This window comes from Heliangelus exortis, chromosome 3 (genome assembly GCF_036169615.1).
Source record: "Heliangelus exortis chromosome 3, bHelExo1.hap1, whole genome shotgun sequence".
In the NCBI taxonomy this organism is placed as follows: Eukaryota; Metazoa; Chordata; class Aves; order Apodiformes; family Trochilidae; genus Heliangelus; species Heliangelus exortis.
In genome coordinates this window covers 89,943,340-89,965,824 of record NC_092424.1, presented here as the reverse complement: position 1 = coordinate 89,965,824, position 22,485 = coordinate 89,943,340, and the positions used below count along the sequence as shown (strand labels likewise).

The 22,485-nt window shown below is 36.6% G+C and overlaps 1 protein-coding gene across 1 annotated transcript in view; it reads left to right on the top strand.

Annotated features, from left to right (window-relative positions):
- The window catches only part of PRIM2 (DNA primase subunit 2), an 88,388-nt gene that overhangs the window by 21,464 nt on the left and 44,439 nt on the right, over positions 1 to 22,485 (top strand). The window contains exons 5-6 of the mRNA XM_071741639.1: positions 3,003 to 3,098; positions 4,881 to 5,018. Of these exons, the coding sequence (XP_071597740.1) occupies positions 3,003 to 3,098; positions 4,881 to 5,018 (234 nt within the window). The remainder of the gene's footprint in view (positions 1 to 3,002; positions 3,099 to 4,880; positions 5,019 to 22,485) is intronic.

The following is a 22,485-nucleotide window of genomic DNA, read 5'->3' as shown; positions in this document are numbered from 1 at the left end:
CCTTAATGCCAATGCAAGGTTATTTTTAATATTCCAGTCTTAAGCGAAGCAAGTTTTATTTTAAAATGTGTTCTGGAGTCACATCCCAGCTTGAGTTGGGGGCTGGGGAAAGCCTTGATGCTTCTTCCTCTCTCTCCATTAGGTGAAAATATGAAGGCAATGTGAACTTAGTGAAAAGGCAAGGAGCAAGGTTTCTGAATGGCTGTTGAAAGTTTGCCTAACCTATAAGATACTTGAGGCTCTACAAAGTAAATAATTTAACAGCTTTATAAGTATTTATTTATAAAATTAATACTGTTTTGCAATAATATTTGTGTGTATTAAAAAAAACCAAAACCAATTTCTGATGAAACAGGATTTTTGGTAACATTGTTAACAGTCTCATCTAAATCTTTAGTCATGACCTATTAACCTGTCTTTTTGGTTGTTTTTTTTTCTTTGAGTTTCACCAGGGTAAATTTTGCTCTGAGAGTGTAAAATTTTTTGCTAGTGAAATGCAAGGAAATCTAAAATCACTGACTTTACAATGGTACAAGTTTGATATGGTTACATTACTAAGGAAGAAAGATCTAGAAAGTTGTGAAGCTTCAAGTCTGTATAGTTATTTTATGTGTATATTAAAAGATAAACACTTGAAATTAAATGTGATACTGATAAAATGATTTTGTTGATGAAAATGAGCTAACTGTTTTTTTCAAAATATAAGCAAGGAATCCTTGCCTTTCACTCTTCATATTCTTCTAATATTGCAAGCCTGTGTGTAAAGCAGTCACTGGTCTGTGTTAATGGCTTTCTGTAAAAAAGCCAAACCTATCTTTGGCTTGGTTTGGTGTGTTTTTAGTGAGATATTGTAGAAGAAATAATGCAATTGTAACTGCTATAGCTGTAGAATATGTTGTAGTGCTTTTATTCCAAGGCAGTTTCACAAATGTTTTGGAATGACATTGTAGACTGTGCAAGTACCATTTTGGAAATAAAATCAAGAAATTTGGTCTATACCAGCTGAAAAACAATCTTGTGGGCTGATGTGGAGAATTATATTTATATTACTTAAGCAAGAAGGATCTTCTGGATGGAATAGCAAGGTTTTGGCAGCGCTGTGTGAAATTCATATATGGCAGCACTTCATGTGAAATTCAGGGTGTCAGGTTCAAAAAGTGGGAATCTTTCGAAGACTAACAAGATTAAGATTGTGAGAGTATTTTTTAGAAAGTGTTTTCCTGTATCACTTAGACAAACACATTTAATTGTTTTGTTACAGCCACTTTGTTAAAGAAAAATGTTTTCTGTACTGTCTGTTTTTCCTGGAGCACTAGATTTTCACACGCAGACATACAATGCTGTTATGTATTTCCTTTGTCTTCAACATTACATTCTTCTGTCTTGCTGACAGTTTTATTATTTTTTTTTAAAGCTGATTTTCTTGGGAGAGTCCTACACATCACAGGATAGACAGGGTAACCATAAGCCTTCTAGACATTGCTGTCATGGCTATTTCATATGCATCCATCAAATTACTTCTGTAGAGGGGATTTGCTGAGCTACTCCTCTAAGTTTGAAATGAAAGGTCTTTCCTGTGACTTGCAAGAGAAGTGTTTTGTTTTGTTTCATTTTGTCTTTTTCAACTGAGGCGAAGAAAAAAACTTCTGTTTAAATGCTCATTTAATTGCATAGAAGTGCTAGTCAAAAAGTTAGGTATTTTGCACCATTCAGAAAAGAAACTGAACTGCTTATACTTATGCCTTTCCACAGAGAAGAAGGGTACTGAGTGTCTCTATCTTGTGTTTGAAGTCTGGGTATCTATTGCATGTGATAGCCTTGGCTTGGTTCCTGTATGATCTCTTGAAAGCTATCTTGACTGCAGCCTTTTATCACCTCTCCATTGGTTTTGGAGCACATGTCCAGGCTATGTAGAGCAGTGTCATGCAGTGTTTTGGCAAAGTGTTCTGTGTTCCTTCATGTTTAATCCCTTTCATTTGGGGACTACTTCCATTATACTTCATCAAGAACATATTGTGCAGGAATATAAGACTGTTGTTGTGTGCAGTTAAGTTATTAGGTATCACTGCTGATTAATCAGCATGTGTGATCTGTTTTATTGGAGTGGATTACTTATGATTTTTATTTACTTATTACTTTTTCAGGTTTCAAAGCCTTATCTTAATCATGATTTAAAGGAGAACAATTTGATTTCAAAGTTTTAAAATTGCTTTCTGTTGAATACAACCCCAAAATTATTTAGTGACAATGCCATTACTATGCTAATTCTAAGTGTGCCTTTTCTGCTGTAATAAGTGTATTATTAAGTAGTGAAAAAGTATAACTTGTATTTATGTGTGTGCAATATTTAAGGTTTTTATATAAGGAAGTGTAACACTAATTTTTCAAGCTAGAAATTTTGGCTTAAGTTCTTTAAATTGTTAAATTAGAGTATTGCTGCCTAACTTACCTTTTTCAAGAATTGGAAAAGCACTAAGAGAATTTTAGAGAATAATAAGTATAGCATTGTTGTAGCTCGTCAAAAGCAAGCAAGAGAGAAATCCTTGAATATACAATGAGACGTCATTCTTAAAAAAGCCTGGCTTGAAAAAGCAGTTGAAACTGGTGTTTCATTAACAATCTGGAAAAGAGGTTTAAATCCTTACTAATTATCATTGAGACATCGTGCTTTCTTTCAGTGCATACAGTAAATCTAAATATTAGCAGAGATTTTCACAAGCTTTATTTTGAAGAGGTTGACCGTTAAAAGTTGTGCTTTGTAGTTCTTGTGTTCCTGTTTCAAATTTTTATATTTTAAAAACTACAGTTATGCTTTAGAAGGAATGTTAATTAATACTATGGAGCACTGTTTTGCTGTTTGTGCATAATTAATTATTAGTGATCACTTGCTGAATATGTAGTCTTTTTCCCTTGTTAACTAAGGTGATGGTATGTTTACAGATTAAGTAATCTTTTAGTACATGAAGTATTGCATTAGTTTTAAAACAAGCTCTTTATTTTAGATTAGTGAAGATGTGAAAAATGAATTGGCAAATGAACTGTGTGCATCAACCCCTGGCTTCACTGTGAATCAAGTAAAAGAACAACAGTTCTATAAGGTAAGTAGAAACTGATAAATTGCACAGATTTGCATTCACTCTCTTTAAGTTAAACTTGGAGTTACTAATTTTAAGTTTACATAATAGTATTGATAACAGCTAATCAAATTATCTAAATTAACTGAGACTAATTAGAGTTGAGACAATTCAGAGTTCCTCTTCTTTGTGGCAGCTTAAGGGTAGAGGGAGGGACTGAGGGAATGATGGAAGCTTTAAACTACCATTAATGTCTTCTATCCTTTTCTGCCATTCTTTGTCTTTCACCACAAAAATGTTTTAAATTTTAACAGACAGGTGACTTAACTTGCCTGGTTGACAAACGTTTGAGACATTTTCAAACATCTGTCTCTGAGACTAGGTTTGGTGTCATTGTATTAGTCTGAAATTCTTTTTGCAAGAGAGCACGGGGAGAGGAAAGAAGTAACCAATGTAGCTTACTGCTTCTTCTTTGGAACAGAGTTGTTTGGGTTCCAGATCTCTTTCTAAGACCTTTTATGTGTAGCTTAATACGAATTAAATATTTTAAGATGTCTGAAACAGAAGGCCAACAGAAATCCATTTTCAAATATCAAATCAGTATAAGTAATGCAAAGCTACATAATTAGGCTAATAGTTACAGATAGAAACTTTAAAGTAGTGTATTTTGCCTGGTTGCATGGCTTCCTGTAAGTAAACAGTTTTTCCAATCAAAAAAATGATCAGCTATTTCAAAATCAACATCTAAAAATCTTTGCCTTTTACCATTACAGAGTTGTGTTAGAAGACAGAGAATGACTTAAAGCTTCATTGGTTCATCTTTCATCATAGAATCATGGAATAGCTAGGGTTGGACCTTAAAGATCATCTAGTTCCAACCTCCTGCCATAGGTAGGGACACCTCCTGCTAGAGCAGGTTGCTCAAGGCCCTATCCAACCTGGCCTTGAACACTTCCAGTGGGGGGACATCCACCCTGGGCAACCTGTTTCAGTGCTTTACCACTCTCACAGGGAAAGAGTTTTTTCCCTAATGTCTAACCTGAATCTCTCCACATTTTAAACCATTGCCCTTTGTCCTCTCGCTACATCCCAGCTTTCTTGTAGTCCCTCTTCAGATACTGGAAAGTCACTATAAGGTCTTTGTGGAGCCTCCTTCAGGCTGAACCCAAACTTCCTCAGCCTGTAGGGGAGGAAGGGGAGATGTTCCAGTTCTTTGATCATTTTTCTCTCTCCCCTCTGGACATGCTCAAGGAGTGTTATGTCCTTCTTATGTTGGGGACTCTTGGACTGGACACAGTGCTTCAGGTGGGGTCTCACAAGAGCAGAGTAGAGGGGGACAATCACCTCCCTTCACCAGCTGGACACACTTCTTTTGAGGCAGCCCAGGACACGGTTTGCTTTCTGGGCTGCAAGTCAATACTGATGGCTCATCCATCACCCTCAAGTCCTTCTGAGAGCTGTCCTCAATCCTTTCTCCTCCCAGTCTATATTTGTGCATGGGATTGCCTCGACCCTGGTGCAGACCTTGCAGTTGGCCTTGTTGAACTTCATTTAGTTTGCATGAGCCCACTTCTCAATCCTCTCAGAGTCCCTCTGGATGGCATCCCTTCCCTCCACTGTGTTCATTTCACCATGCAGTTTGGTGTGGCCAGCAAACTTGCTGAGGGTGCACTCTATTCCACTGTCCACATCGCCAACAAAGATGTTAAATAGCACTGGTTAGATGAATCTTAGGATTATAAACATTGTTACTGTATTGCTCTGACATTATGCTCTGACATTATGTGGATTTTTCTTCTTTTTCAGGTTGGGCTTGCAGATGCTGTGGATCTATTTAGAGCCAGGAGAGTGTTTATTAAAGATGGCTTTGCATATGTGCCACTAAAGGAGATTAGTGCAATTGTTTTGAATAACTACAGAACAAAGTTATCTAAAGCACTGGCGGTAAGTCTGGTAAAGTCTGATGTGTAAAACTTTTGATGTGTTGTTTACTGACACACTTGGACAGTAGCCTTTTGGATTTTTAAGTTTATCCGCTTCCATCTGGAGAATACTAGAAACTCTGTCAAAGTGCTGATGGTACTAAAAAAAAGTTAATTATGAGCTGAGAGTTCATTAATTTTTAAGAGAATGTAGCATGTGAGGTGCATTGTAAAGAAGTTTCTCCTAAAGGATTTTAAAATTGTTTCCCATGTAGAAGGAACATGACTTCTTATTCAAAATGTTCGATCCCCCATACACACAACTTTTTTCCTTTTCATATCAGTCTTTTCTCCCACATTTTGCAACGTTTTTTTTTTGTTGAAACATGTAAAATGGTGATTTGTTTGTTTTTTTTTCTTCTTTTGTTAATGAGAACTGGAATAAGGATATTTCACAACATGTCATGCAAAAGTAGTCTTCATTGTTTGTGGTATCAAATCTATTTAGGACACCTATGTTAAATACTGTATGTGAATGTTCTCTCTCAGTATTTTGGTGGTCAGTTTATGAATTGCTAGTTTTACAATAATAGACTCTTCATAGGGTTTAAAGCTGGTGCACAGGATCCATGCACAGGATTTCAGTCCTAGAAAGTACAGCATTGAATAACATGAAAGCAGGTGGGATTGCTTTTTAAAAATCTTTTCAAATTCTTATATATTATGTCACATTAATGTCAAGGTTCACCATGAGTATTTAGTAAATAAACAGTGTTAAGTACAAATATGTTTCTTTAAGAAGGTAATTAGCCAGTATGCTAATTTTCTATTTTGTTGATTTTGAATATAAGTGGATTTAACGTTCAGTGAAAAAGGTGATACCATTACATGGACATTTCCATTAGAACTCTTTAACACAACTGGAACTAGAGACATCCTTATTTCAGCTGATGCATAATGTTCCTGCTGAAAGCTAGTAACACTTATGTGGGATTTTTAAAACAATTAATGCATTCTACAGAAATGTGGCTAAGTATGCAGTTTATGTGCATCTATTTAAAATACCTGGGCGAAGCTTCATGGACTTCCCAGATTTGCCTGTTGTGTGAATAGCTGTGAAGTCTGACAGACAGTAGTAGTAACTGTAATGAGTAGGCTATCTGACTCTAGAGTTTGAGGAAGATTGTTCTGGGTAGCAGTTTGCCTCCAGAAATCCTGCCCTGTGTGGTTAGCTGCTACAGGCATCTGGGTTTTCTTGTCCCATTTAGTACTCGGTGTCTGATACCAGTCTTGTTTCTGTGTGATTGAGCAGAAAATCCTTTATATAGAGAATAGAGTTTGAGGTTGAGCACAAAAAATGCTCTTTGTTATTAAATTAACACTAGTAGTCTTGACTAAACCTGTGTACAGGGTGCAGGTGCCCTGGTGGGGACAACAGGAGGGTCTCTGTGAGGAGAGGCCGTGGCTGCCCTGTACTGGATCAAGTCTGTTCCAGCCAGGGAACAGGGGCGGAAGGTGGAGGTGATGGAGCAATCTGGAGTAATGTTTAGCTTGGGAAATGGGGGAGGAAAGGCCTTGGTTTATGGTTTCTCTCCCTCACTACCTGAATTTATTTTAATTGATGGTAAGTTGCATTAATTTTCCCCAAGTCATGTCTGTTCTGCCTACATTGTAGTTGGTAAGCAATCTGCCTGTCTTTATCTTGATCTGTGAGCTTTCTCATCCGAGTTTCCCTGTGATGTTGAGGAGGGAGAGTGAGTAAGCAGCTGGATGGGAGTTTAGCCCTCGGGTTCTGGTGGGGTTAACCTTGGCTGTTCCTTTAATTTTCCATCTTTAGACTTGTAGATCTGCTGTGGCTGGATACTGGAGGAAAGGTTCAGCACTCTGGTTCCATCTCATGCAGTTATGTTAGCTTCTGAGTTTTCTGCACTCCTCCTCTCCTGAGCAGCTATTGGGTAAATTCCAGAGATGGGGTTAATAAACACTGGAAAACCTGACTCTGACTGGAATGCTTACATTTAGTGTCAACTGTTGGCATTCAATTAGATTAAATCATTACATCATTCTTACCTTAACAAACATTACAATTCAGAAAACGTTTTGTCCTAGAGTTTTAATGCTTGTTGAACATTACCCTTTAAAGCTAGAAGCTGATGTTTGATAATGTGTAAATATTCCCGTGTAGCCTTTGTGGGGTTTTTTTGTCAGTTTGAAGAGTATATTTTACAGGCTTGTATTATCAATGGTAGGATAGCTAAACTTTCCATTCATAGTCTAATGGTGATTTTTCTTTAGATTTATCATACTTGTATCTAAATCCAGCTCCTTTTATCCCCCTCGTGAGCTTAGCAGTTGAAGTAAGAACATAGCTGATCTTTGTAATGTAATACTACTGCAAAAAGTTGCTTCTGTGAAAATAGTTGTCAGAACCTCATTCTGCAAATGAAAATATTAACTGAAAATTACACAGGCTTGTAACACGAGGACTTAAGGTTTCAGTGTTAATATGTACAATCCTTATAGCATGTTTTTCTTCTTAATTTAATGCCTACTTTTTTACTTCACAGCATGTTCTCTGTAATCTGATAAAATGTGTATAGAAGAAATTGTTGGGCTTTGAGGACAGCACAAAAGGTGGACATTACTAGTGTTTTCTAATTTTTCTGTGTTTTTTGTTTATTCTGTTCCCTTTGTGGAATATAATCTTCAATATTGTTGGAAATGTGGATCAAGTGAGTTGCTTCTAGCTTTATCAATATTGATAAGGATTTATGTTTTAAAATTAGATAGTAATCAAATATGCAGTTTCAGTTGATTTATGCTATATGTTAAAAAAGAATGCTAATTTGGGAAAAGTATCAGTACACGCTGGCACCACCTGCAAAACATTTTCTTCCTAAAACCTATGTTTTCAAGCAGTGAAGCAGAATGTAGAGGCATTAATGTTGAGAAAGTATGATTGATGATGGTCTTGTCACTTGAAATTCATTTCAGGTGTTGTGTTCCCAGTGTTAACTTAATTCACTGTAACATAAATGGATGATTTTTATAATATGCACATACAAGGTTAGTAAGGTAATAACTTTGGCAGTGCAGGGTAAAATGTGATTACAGTGACTTTGTCCTCTGAAGCTCTTGGATGAAAGTTTGCTGTGAGAGTTCTGCAGAGAAGCAGCAGCTGGTCTTCATTCCTGAGTAGTACTACCTAAGGACATAGTCTAGGGCACAGGTCTACTGAATAAAATGGTGTATTTTGAATGGGAGAAGTGAAATCAAGGGAAGTGACTTTAAATGTGTGCTTGTGTGTCAGAGAGGACTCAAGCCTCTGTGCTGAATGGTTACTGCAAGACAGGGGAACTCACTGGACCTTTCTTTGTGGGACTTCTTCTTCCCATGGCCCCTCAATTGTCCAATTGTGGGCTACTTTCTGAAATCCATCCTTCAGTGTTTTATCTGCTCTGCTAGTTAAAGGACATGTATTTCTTTCAGAGACTACATAGATTGCAAGCATAAAGTAATTGTAAATAATATTTGGAGGTTAAATGAAACTCGACTTTATTCAATATTTTGTCATTCTGTTTCTTCTGTCCGCTTCTTGAATCTACTTTAAAATAAAAGATTGTTAAGTACTAAATTTGCAGCATAAACAATTGCTGTAGTCTCTGCAGTCTCATATTTGGTTTGATTTATTTGGTAATACTTCCTTCTTCAAGTCAATGTAGGTGTTTCATTATGGTAAATAAAACAAGGCGCACAGGATTAGAAACATGGTAGACCTGCGTACGTGTTGGTCTTCCTCAAATTTCAGAAAAACTAGAGGAATAGAATATATTAGCAGGAAGTAAAATTTTATTTCTGTGTAATAGATGCCATAACCTGGTAGAAGAATAGAAAACAAGTAGAAATTTTCCACTGATTATATGTGGGTTATGTATATTCAGTAGTGTGTCTGATGTAGGCATATATGTAAATATTTTGTATCAGCTACTCTGTCTGGTGATGTCTCATCTGTCTGAGGGAGGAGGCACACAGATGGTGTAATATACATGTTTTGTAGTGGAAATGGATTTTGAAGGTGATAATGGATTTATTCAGCATCCAGGGTTAGGGGAAAGTCTCCAGCTATAAGTGAAATTTTGTAAAAGCTTCTATGTATTCTGTAGATTTCAAAAGGTCACTCAATTAGTGGTTCAGCAGCTGTGTTGTAGAAAGGTAAAAATAAGATGAAGTATGAGGGAAAAACAGACCAATAAAGATAACAGTTTCAATTTATATGTAGCTTGTAAAAGATCTTTTCAGCTGTAATTCTTTTTCTGTATTCATGTAAACAAATTCCTTTTTATGTAGATACTATTTTTTTGTTTGTAAGGATTGTTATTTAAATAGTTTGCAGTCTTGAACAAATACCAGAAAACAAAGGCTTTCTGTTATCATTTGTCATGACTTAAGCAAAATGACAAAGTTCATTAATGACTATGGCCTTTGTTTATATATATACGTATGAAAGAAATGGATTAAATTTGGATGTAGTGCTTAGAGCTTCTTAAGTAATAGAAAACCCCATGAGTTTTCCTTGCTGTTTTCCTAGTTGTGCTGCCAAAATGAGATGAAGGCTTTTCTTTTACCAGTTCTGTTAATCCCAAAGGATTTGTGTTTCTTTTTACTCCATCCTTGTGATTTATAGACAATAAAATATTTAAAAAATGTGGAAATCCCCTCCTTCTCCTTTAAAACCGAACTGCGAATCATAAGAATCCTCCTTGGAGTACATGAAGATGTCAAATTGCTTTTTAAAAAGTGGAAAGAATTCCACCATTTGTCAAAATGGGTGAATAAGACTATTAATAATTTCTTATTCCAAATGACAAGCCTTTAAAGTAATTTTTGGAAGAGTTGAGTCTCCCAGGCACTATTGTAGAATACTAGCTGTGTAACATCCTTCAGTGACAGAAAGCAAATACCTGTTTCTGAATAAAAGTTGTTAGTGCCTCATTGCACGAACAAATAAGCAAAACAAATGTAACAGAGGATGTAGGTTAAACAATAAGAGCTATGAATTATTTTAGAATATATTTAAATAGAAAATTGGTTTCATGTGTCATGTAAAATAACATTTTGCCTTATAAGATACTTTATTAAGTGGAATTTCAAAGGCAAATTACACTATTTATTTTGAAACGTGCTTCTAGGCCATATTGAAATTGTTTCTTGAGCTTGTATTTATTGAACAAATTAAAATCCTGGGGGTAATCTGCTTTTAAAGTTGATATATTCTCTGGTGCTCCAGTATAAGAAACAAAGGGCATTTAAGAGGAGACATCTTCATGCTTTGTCTTTCCACCCTTAAGAGTGCTTCATCACTCCTAGCACAACTAGCCAGGTTTGGAGTAGTCAGTTTAAATAGCAAGTCCATTTGGACTTCTGATCTGAACATATTTTGGGAGAAATAAAGGGAGGGTTGTGGGTCATCTGATGATGTGCATTTGCCTAAATTAGCACTGGGGAGTAACCTCTGATTTTCATTACCACCACACTTCCTAAAGCAAAACTATTAAGCACTTCTGTCCATCTACATGTTTTTCTTTACTTAAAATTGAATCGTTAATGCATTTTTCTTAACGGTTTTTGCCTGACTGATAATACTTAAAATGCATCCGGATGCTTAATTGGCCTGAGGTTATAGCTGCACCTTCTGGCCTTGGCCATCAGAGGGCACAGCAAGAGTGCTGAACGAGGAAGTGCAGGAAAATTGTGCCTTGAAATACAGTATTTCTGTATCACAATGGTATTCCTTTAAGGAGGAGATGCAAACATGGGATCAGGTTCTAAATTTATAGAAAAATGTGTTGTATTTGGTCTAATGCAGAATGTATGTAATGAAGTTGATATTATTCTCTTGGTATAACACCAAATGCAAATAAGCATTTTACTAAATGTCATTATTTTTTAGTTCTGTGATTAATTTCCCTGTATCTGTCAGTATGAACTGTTAAGCAGAAGTGAAGAAATGATCAACATTTAGAAATTCTGATGGTCTTATGTAGTCTGACGAATCTATGCTTATGTCATGTGCAGTTACATGCTATGTATTTGGCATGTGTAGCTTATTCTGGTTTTTAATCTGGTGCAGCAGATATCACCTGGTGCATTCGATGGTATCTGAGGTAATATTATGGTTTTTCCATCATGTTACAACTATACAGGTTAATCTTGGAGTCATTAGACTGTAATCCATAAGGTTTAGCATCAACTAAACTAAGTATCTGACCATAAATAAGCAGTTATGTTTTTCTCTTAGTTACTGTTGAGATTCCTTAGCATTGATTTTTTTTTTTAATTTTTATTTTTTTATTTTTTATTGGCAATTCCTGGTTTTTTTCCTCTCTTTATTATTTATTTTAGTTATTTTTGTTCCTAGTGTCATTCTATTCTTATTAAATTCTTGTTCCTTTTTTTAATAACCTATGTTACAAGATTTATATCATCCTTAGGAGATCGGTGATTCTTTCTCTCAGAGTATATTTTTACCAACTAAAGCTGATACTGGAAAATAATGCTATTTGGACTTATCCATAAAATGCAGAACTCTTATTAATCAACTTGCTACTCATCTGTTTTGAAAACTCTGCTTCAGTTTTTCTTCAGCATCCTTTCAGGCTTCCTCAAGTTTTTAAATACTTCAGAGGCATCATCATCACTGGACATCTGGCTCTAAGAATAGTCCTGTGTTTAGAGCTGTGTTCTTGGCCTTGATACGGTTATGCTCATTACACCTGACCTTAATCTTGACTTGTATCATGTGCATTTTTGAATGGTTGAAGATGTCTGTGTGTTTGGATTTTCTTTTGGCTTATTGGGTCTCTGCAGATACTATTTTACCATTTTGATATTTAGAGGGTAAATATTCTCCATTTGATATTATATGAAGAGGGCAGACTGTTCCGACGCCCTAGAGTCATGGTAGTACTGTTTCCAGTCTCAGATTTTTATTCTTGCCAGCACATCTATGAAATCTCATGTCAGGTTTCTTATAGGAGAGATGTATTTCATGTTTTAGCTAATACCACAAGGTTATGTCTAAAACTTTGCAAGGAGAGGAGGTGACATTCATACCTTGGTTTGGAGCTGTTCAGGTTTTTTCACTGACCTGACCTCCATAGAACTGGATCTTCAATCCATAATGGGGAAAGGAGGAAAGGCTTTTATATCCAGAGTTCGTAAAAGGTCTTGAGTTTTAACTACATTTTACTGCGTCATGTTGGCAACTGCCAAGTTTTACAAGAGCTTGGGATAGCTTTAAGCTCTGTGATTTCATTGAAAGGTTAAAGAAATTTACAAATCTTGCTTCTTATCTGGGTCCCTCAAGACTAGATATTCTCTGCAGATGCTTTACTTTCTCACACTGATTCTGGTTTTGGCATTTTGCTGGAGAAGGACTCCACATTACTAAGTGCAAATCCACCCATGTCTGAATATGATTCTACATGTTATGTCTCTGCTGCATGTGAACTTGAATATAGTGCAAACAATACTTCAGATTTGCTTCAAATTCAGCTCAGACATACCAGATTTAAATGACAATATAAATTCAGGTTATCTCATGCATCAGGAATGGGCTGAAACCCTGTTTGTGTTGATGTTCTAGCTGGTAAACCAATGAAGAAATAGATGTTTATTGTGGTGGGTTGACCCTGTCTGGATTTCAGGTACAAACCAAATCTACTCTATCATTCCCACTCTTCATCTGTAAGGGGGGGGAGAAGACATTAATCAAAAGCTTGGGGGTCAAGATGAGGAGAAGGGAGATGACTCCCCAGTCATCAGAATGGGGAAAACAGACTTGACTTGGGGAAATCAATTTATTAACATTCAAATCAGAAAAGGGTAACTAGAAATTAACCTAATTCATAAAACACCTTCCTCCCAACCCCTTACTTCTTGATGGATTTAACTTCACTCCCAGTTTCTGTCTCCTCCCTCTGAGCAGCACAGGGGTTGGAAATGGAGGCTGGAATCATCACCTCTGCATTCCTCCTTAGGAGGAGGGCTCCTCACACTCTTCCCCTGCTCCAGCACAGGGTCCTTCCTACAGGAGACACTTCTCTGTGAACTGCTTCAACATATCTCCTTCCCATGGGCTGTAGTTCTTCAAAAACTGTTCTAGTGTGGGTCCTTTCCACGGGCTGCAGTCCTTCAGGATCAGGCTGCTCCAGCGTGGATCCTCCATGAGGTCCCAAGTCCTGCTGACAAACCTGCTCCAGCATGGACCCATCTCTCCATGGGGTCATGGGTCCTGACACAAGCCTGGTCCAGCACGGGCTTCCCATGGGATCACAGCTTTATTTGGGTATCCACCTGCTCTGGTGTGGGGTCCTCCATGGGCTGCAGGGTGTCAGTCTGCCTCACTGTCATCTTCGCCAGAGGCTGCAGGAAATCTCTACTCAGGTGCCAGGAGCAGCTTCTTGACTTCCTTCTTCACTGACCTTTGTGTCTGCAGAGTTGTTTCTCTCGCGTATTCTCGGTCCCCTCTTTTGGCAGCTATTGCTGCTGTGCAGCTTTTTTCCCCCCTTCTTAAAATATGTTATCACCATCATTCATGGATTCAGCCTTGGCCAGTGGTAGGTCCATGTCTGAGCTGGCTGCCATTGGCTTCACCTCACATGGAAAAAGCTTCTAGCAGCTGCTCACAGAAGCCACCCCTGTAGCAATCCCTTCTCCCTAAAACCTGGCCAGGCAAATGCAGTAAACTTGAGTAATGAAATAAATGTTTGGAATGTGCAATTGTCTGCTCTTATGGCAAGATAAAAGCAATAATATAGCCTTGAAAAATATTTGACACATATTCTGACAATTTCTCTGTAAGCAGCACTTCTGTAGCTCATTTTTGCAGTTTTCCTCCTGTAACATAGTTTTTTGCTGCAGTTTGCACCAGTCTTTCTCAAAGTAATAAAAGTACTGATAAGTAGTTCTTTCTCAGTAGAGATCTGACTTATAAATCTGAACTATAATATGTTAGTGATACCTCAGTGATAAAAGTTCTTTCCTGTGTCTTTATGCTAGCTACTTGCATTTTTAAGCCTTGTTCATGAAGGCTGAGTCGCAGTAACAGTGTGCTGGATATACTTGTATACTGCATTGAATTTAAAATATGGTTTAATCAACTCTCTTATGGTCTACATATGCAGAATTAGATTAGAAGACCCCACAGGAAGCATCTGTTCAGAAACAAGCATCTGTTTCCAAAAAAATAGAATCTGAAGATATTTTGAGCACCTGAAAGGATTTTTTCATGTGTCTTGCTGCCCATAGACCCATGAAACTGCAAATCTTTGTTGAAGAAGGGAACATTGTCAGATATGCATACTTAATTGTTTGTTATTAGAAAGAAAAATTTTATTATCTGCAAGGTGAAGTGGAAGGTCTTCAGCATATAAGGTGATTCCAAACTACCCTGGACCTGTATTAAAGTGAGTTAAAGTGAAGGAATTAAAAATTTTGCAACCTAGTGGTAATAAAATATCTTTTTTTGCTTGCAAAAGAAGTCAATCGCTATGTTTTAATGTGCCTTGCAGTGCATTTAACTGCTTGTAATCACCAACTAAGAGTTCTCAAAATTATTTATATTCTGAATGTGTATGTTCAAGCATATTTTTATTACCTCAAGCTTGAACCAGAAGAATATTTTAATTTAGGAAAATGAATCAGACCTATCAGTGTAGTCACTGAATTTACTAGTGGTTTGGTCAAAGTTGAGGACATGAGTCACTGCTGTGACATGTGTCTGTGGTCAGGCAGTCATTGTGGTTGAATGGTGAAGTTATGAATGTGTCGTTCCTAAAACAGGAATTTTATCATGAATAAACAAGGTGAATGGTGAGAATGATCTACATTTCTATTTTTCATGTATTTATTGTTCTCTAGTTTAGTCACTTGGCTTGTCAGTGGCTTGGCTGGTGATCTCTTTGACCTTCATGATATCTTAAAGCCACTTGCTTTTGTCTCCTGAGGTGCTATCAGCTTTTGGCTTTCTGACCTAAATGTGTTGTAAGAATGTAAAGCTATTAAGAGTTAATTCATGCTTCTTTGTATTTGTTCTGTGCATACTTAAACCTCCAGAGCAAGGCAAATGTCCAAGCATGCTCGGGCAATATATAGTTGTTTTCATCTGTCACTTATTAAAGGCATTGGGTGCAGAAGGTGTGAGACAAAATAAATATTTTACTCTTTTGTTGCATATGCCCTTCCATTTTAACTTACTGAATTGACATTAAACAGCAGAGGGAATCTTTCAGACAAATAATTTCCCATTAATCCCTGCTTCCTAAAACAGTGTCAGGTTTTGGCTGTGGATGACTGTGATTACTTTGGCATTTTATTGCAGCTGTTTTCTTCTAATCTCTCATTGTCTCTTGTACATATTTAAAAACAGTTTTATTTTTCCAGCCTCAGTAACCTCATTGTCCTTGTCCCAGAAAATGTTTCTTCTGCTTGAATATTTTATACAGGCTTAGTTTTGATCAAGTTACAAGCTAGAGTGGAAAGAAGCTAGTTTTCTTATGTAAAATGTAGTGGCATTTTACATGATTTTCAGTAATCATTGGAGAAACTTTGTGCAAAGAAAAAATTGTGCAGATTTGGAGTCCCTGCTTTTGTGGTCCTAGGGATGATGGAATATGTTGAGTGCTTAGTGGGTGTGTTTCATGAAATGAAGTATCTAATGACTTAAAAAAAAAAAAAAGTGCCACTTTGCACATTTGGTCACAGTTTAGTAAGAAGGTTGCTGCAGCTTATTTGGTGTCCAAGTTTTATGCCAAACTAACCCACAATATAATTAGTAAATTGACTGTCATAGACAAGTGACATTGTTACTATTTGCTATTGCTGTGTTAATAAACTATTCAAAAAGAGACTGATCTATATTTCTGTCTAGTCACCTCTACCCTGTATATAGACCTTTTTTTAATACTGTATTTAACAATGACTTTGATGAACTATGTAGAATGTAGCTTTTAATGTACTTCATGTAGACTTCCTCTACAAAGGTTATTTTCTGTCATGAAAGTGTGCTACAAGTAGTTGTGAGCAGCTTAGATCCTTTAGGGCTTTATAATTACTCAGCTGCCATGGTGAAATAGATTTGATGTCAGCAGCAGGAGTTCCATGACTAATATAAGCACTTGAACTAGTAATTACAGGCTCTGATCCTCTGCTGGTGGTAATTACATCCTTTATTCCTCTGCCCCAAGGGTGGTCAATTTCTGTAATTCAGGAGGAACCAAACTTTTGCTCTCTGTTGCCATGAGGTCCTTGGCCAGTACTGGTTTTATATTTTCATGGTTCCCAATGGATCACAGGCTGTGGATTGAAGAATGCTATAATAATACAGAGGATATTTACTCATAGGTTTTGCCTCACAGTATATTGGTCTTGCTTTAGAAAATACATATTGGATATGTTGAGTCATGCTTGAGGATTGTGTCTTGATAAATTTTTTTTTTTTTTAAAATGCTGCCTTCAGGACAGTACTACTGTAAAGTAGCTTCTCTTGATAAATGCATTGGTAATGCCTGGTCTGGCACTTCTTTAGGTTAGGTATTTTTCTTTTGCATGAGCTGGCTTCAAACAGCAATTTTATCTTTCAACCCTTTGAACTCTTGGTTGCTGGACTCCAGTCTTTTTCAACCTGTGTACTGCAGGAAGCATTTATTTATTCAGTGTCTAATTATTTCATTAATTGTCTCACAGTAAGTCAGATGCACTAGCTAATAGGAGCAGCTTTCAGACTTTCCCCAGATGACCACTAGTCCAAGAAATACAGGTCAGTGAGAGTCATGGTCCTAGTATAGTACATTCTGATATTTTGCTAGTGACCTTTTCTTGAAATCAGTCCTTGAAATGTGGGAGACACACCTCAAAATACTAATTATTTGTTCTGTATTTGTTTGCTAATATTTACATTTACCTTCATTTACCTTAGCAGGGGGCTAGTTTCCTCCCATTATTTTGTTGTTTGGATTCTTTAGAGTTTAACAGACTGAAACATCTGAAAAGTCTCTTGTAATAGATGTATAGCACATTTTCCTTATAGAGTCTTTGCTGTTTTGTCCAGTTTGTTACTTTTGTGTTTATTTTTGTACTTATTTTTTTTGTAGTACTCCACTTTCTGATACTTGGGGGTGACTCTCACCTAGTATTTTCTGGTGAAATTTGTTAGTATATTCCAATTCTTTTGTCTATCAAATGTAGTGAGATTGACTAAGATGAGCAAAAGGTTATTAATGCTAATAGGTAAAGATTAGTATAAATAGGAAGATTACTTCAGCCTTGCTTTCTTTGGGAAAAACATGCAAAATAGTTGTCATGGTATTTACTTACTTTGGATTTTCTAGACCTATGCTGGTTGAAAATGAATTTGTCAGTGAAGCTGTATTAGTTATTGTCCAGAGGGTCATGGAAACTGAAAGATAGATTGCCTTAATTATCATAGATTTAATGCTTTTTCATACTATTTATCTTTAGGGAAAGGTTGAATTGCCTTTATACTTGAGTTAGCAATGAATTTACTAACCAGTATGTAAGAATCTGTTAAGGGAGGTCATTCTTTATAATTCCTGTGCAATTGCCTGTTTTTTTGAAAAGTCACTGGATTTCTATGCTAGGGTGTTTTCTGTGAAATCCATGAATCTAGCAGAAGGCTTACTTAGAAGACAATGTGTAGAATGAGGATATCATGTAGGACAACTAAATTAAGTTGATATTATCTTTGTCTTTTACTAAAACTCTTTCTACACAAAATTGAGTATTAACAATGTGCCCTTATGGCAAAGAGTTCTAATGGGACTGCACTGGGAGGAGTGCTGCTGGTATGTCAAGGGAGGTGATCCTTACCCTCAGCACTGGTGAGGCCACACCTGGAGTATCATCTTAATTTCTGGGCTCCCCAGTACAAGAGAGCTATGGACATACTGGAGAAAGTCTAGCAAAATGCTGCTAAAAAGATGAAGGGACTGGAGCATCTCTCCCATGAGTAAAGGCTCAGTGAACTTGGACTGCTCAGCCTCAAGAAGGAGTGTGCATCAATGTGTATCTAAATACATGAAGGTGACTAAGCACTGGCACAGGTTGCCCAGAGAAGTTGTGGTGTCTCCCACCTTGTAGATACTCAAAAGGCAGCTGGACATCAGCCTAGGCAGCTGGACATCAGCCTAGGCACCTGGCTCTAGGTGGCCCTGCTTAGGCATGCAGATTGGACCAGATGATCTGTGGAGGAGGTATCTTCCATCACCTCTGGTCCAGCCTCCAACCTTCACCCTTCCAGCTTCAACAGTTCTGTGATTCTGTAATTAGGTAGAAAAGTGTTAGAGACAGCAGAGCTGAAGGACTGAAGGACTAAATCTACCATTACTGTTATAGTTCATAACTTAATATTGATTTTTACTTTCCCAGTTTCTCTGTCATGGCTCTAATGATTCAGGCAGGCTTTAAGAGGTGTGTATGGAGTACAAGATTTGCCACTTCATAGCATCCTTGTTGTGTACCAGATCTCTCTTCTGTACCATATATATTCAGTAGAGACTTCCTGGTGGGATAGGCAATTTTTTTTTTTCATGCACCATGTTTTGCATTTCGTTACACCACCATTGTGTGCAAGACCATTTTTAAACAAGCCAGGAAACATTATTGTTCACAAGTTGTGTTTTCTTAATGTTCACATCTTACTATATACATGCTCTAAGATCCAAGGTGTTTACAAAATGTGTGGTGAAACAGTCTCAGTTTGTGTCCTAATGCTTCAAGAGCTATAACTGAGTTTGTGCATCAATCTGGACAGGACTGGGCTGTGGTTTCTTTCTACTGTGTTCTCTCCTTTACCTCATCCATAAGTGGTTGTCTTTCTTACTGGTTCTGTAAAAAATAATGCTGTTGCCAGATGTCAAACACATCTGACTATTGAACACACAAAGTAGTGTTACATATCCTACATAAGAATATCTGGTTAATGACTCATCAGTATGAAAAATTAGGGAAGAAGATGGGACAAATAATAAATTAAACACACAGATGCACGAACTCTGAAGAAGGAGAGATAATTAGGTAGATACCAAAGACCAAAACTAGTTGATGGGCCATTGAAGGAACAGCGTAAAGCTCTGAAGTAAACAAGATTATCATGTGTCTCAGAAAAGAGCAAAGTTATAGTGGGATATTTGAGGGGATCATGGGATTGTGTAAGAGGTACTATGGATCACCTAGGGGAAGAGTCAAGGGCAGGAAAAGGGAGTGTAAGAAATTTAATGATCATTATTTATCACTCAGAGCAGTTGGTGGTTGGCTTCATAGGAGACTGAGACTGAGTTTTTAGGACTGAGGGCAGGAAACTGGAGAGAGCTGTGGTGGGCTGGGAAGAAGAACATCCCCGGGTGGGCTGTGAAGCCCACCAGCTTCAATCTAGCAGCTTGCTGTGTGTACTTCTGCTTTTACTTAAAAGCCACAGGCCTTAAAAGGGGGTCAAATGGAAGCCCACTGCCATAGTGATGTTTTAAGGCAACAATATTATGTTTTATAATTAAGTAGTTTTTTTGAAGGCTTAGTTTACTGATTCATGAACTTGAGTCCTTGGAGAAGTGTTCATATGTCATAATTAAATAATTCAGAATTAAAATGTTTTAATAATTGCAAACTTAAATGATCAATATTTTAGAAAAGGGAATAAGAAAATTGCACGCTGTTGGAGTTGATGACTGATTTAAAAGTTGAGAAAGTTATCAGCAAAGGACAAGTCAGTGGTGAAACAGTTGATAAAATCACCGAAGAACCTTCACAATTATGGGAAGCAGTATTATTTAACAGAACATTTGGATTTTGCTGACAAGTAAGTGGCTACTTCAGTCTATGTACAATTAAATTCTGAAAGACTTGTAAAAAGATAGAATTAATAATCTGTTTTTTCAGAAAAAAATGTGTGATTAGCATCTTGGTAACTGTTAACTTTAACTTTGTTAGAATTCAAAAAAGTACAACAGATGACTTCATTTACATAGTTTTATCCTAGCATGCAAGTAAAATGAGTATATCCATAAGTACTAATGATGCAAAAACCAGTAACAGTTCACTTACCAATTAAACAAGGTTTAATTACTGAAAAATTTTGCTTTAAAGACTGAACATTAATCTTCAACCCAGATGTTATTTATACCTCAAATGTGAATGTGAAAGCTAGACATTTCCAAGTGGAAAAAAGAAATCAATTGCTTGCAGAAGCAAATGCCTGAGGAAAACATTAATTAACATTCTGAATGCATTTGACAAATGCTGAGCTGAAATTAGTGGAGTTCACTTTCTTCAAAGTTTTTGAAGTATTAGGTAAATATCTAGGACATGCTAGTAAGGAAGTTCTTCACAACTGTTTTTTTCTTCTGCCATGGAGGATTTGTCTTTTGACAGCTTGACTTAACTAAGTATAACTATATATTCATTATATGTATGCAGTACAAATAATTTATAAGATATTTTATAGTACAACTTATATATTGCTTTTAAATTGTTAGGTATAGAATTTAAGCAACATTGATGGTAACTGTCAGGTTCTCCCCTTTAGCATTAAAAAAAAAAAATAATTGCAGTGCTAAGACTATAACTAGTATTCCTGTCTTTAAGTCATGAGTTAGCTTTTGCCTTTGATTTGCTTTCCTTAGGACATAAAGACCTCTTTGTATTCTCTGTGGTTTGGTTTTTTTTTTCCTCATTTGTATTATTGTGAGGAGGGGTGTGTGGGAGAGGGTACAGCGGATGGTTTTATTTAATTAGAAAAGCAAATCCCATTTCAGCCTTGTATTGACCCTGATGTTAACCACTAGAGAATCATGAGGGAGATTTTTTCCTGTCCTTTGAAAATGTCACTGAGTTGTTATATTTGTACTAAAAGCCCAGTAACGCCAATCCATATTTTGTATTCCCTTTCTTTCATACCTTTGGTTGGTGCTGTGCGGATATAATTATTTTATCTAATACATTACATTGTCTCATTGCAAAAAATACTTGGTAGTCTTGGAAACATTTTCGTGTAAATGGTTGTGTTAGTTTTGAAAAATGTGATCCCTGCTCATATAGGTCGAGTGCAAACACGAAATATTGTTTTCTTTGCTTTTATTGAGTTTATTTTGGTGTAAGTGCTGCTGAAACAACTTCTAATAGCTGAGAAAGCCTTGGCAAAAATTACTTATTAATTTTGTACAACACTTGAGATTTGTAACATGCTGTGAAAGGTTAAAATCCAACTTTTTTCAAAAGAAAATTGATCAGTGCTAAAATGTCAACTGCCTAGGTACAGCAGCATACCCGCACGCAAACCCTGTTCTCTTAATTCAGGTTCCCCAGCTGCATAGCATTTGCATTGTGACATTTTGTTACAACATTAGCAAGATAGCTGATGTTTCAAAATCAATCAGGTTTTGTTGGTATGAGGCAGCCTGCAACTTAGTTGGAAATTGAAGGCATGTCTCTGAAATGTAATGAAATTGAATTCTTGGGTTCTGGCAGTATCTGCATCTCATGACTTCTTAGTGATGACTGCAAAATCGTACAGCTTTGAAATACTTGTAAGGTTAAATCTAAAATATCTTAAAAAATAAATATTAAGACTTCTTCATAAGTGCAAAACTTTTCTAGACTTATTTTAAATTTAATTTAAGGCAATTATTTTGGTGCTTGGTGCATTAAAATGCAAGATAGAAAAATAAGTTCCCTTACTGGATTGAAGGGCATCATAGGAGCAAAGAGCTGTTGATGGAAGAACAGACCAAAGAGTGCAAAATACAGTAAAAGAACACACTTATCCATGATTATGGTTGGACTCAATGATCTTGAAGGTCTTCTCCAACCTTAACGACTCTATGATTTGTTTCATTGCTTTCTAAATAGAAATTTCCCCTCTATTCTTAACACTTTAGCCACATAATCCTTCACTTTTCTGTTCATCAGTACATACAATGGAAAGATGCCAGAGCCTTCATGTTGTAGATTTAATCCTCATTAAAATGGCTGTAACTTATTGTGTAAAATTTAAAACATGTAGGGTTTTGTTTCCTTTCTAATACTTTTATTTCTAATTTCTGTATTCTTACTACTTTCTAAAATTTGCTTGCCTAGTTATCTAATTGAAATTAACCAAAGCCTAATAACTTGAGTTAGAAGGCTCTGAAACATATGTCTGATTTTAACCCAGATTTTCTTACACTTAGTAGTGGAGCACTCAGTAGAGTATGTGACTGATGTTTTTTCTGGAACTGCCACCGGAGATACAGGTTAAATAATTCTATTAGCCCCTCCAGAGAAGTACTTGTGTTTCCAAGAACTGCAGAGTGCCTGCTGGGAACCTTGGGCTCATTTTTAAAAGAACTGTGTACTTCAGAGGTGAATTTAACACTCGATAAAGCAGTCCTCTGTTCAGTGTCCCTGCAAGCCTCCTTCAAGGAAATTTTATTATAAAG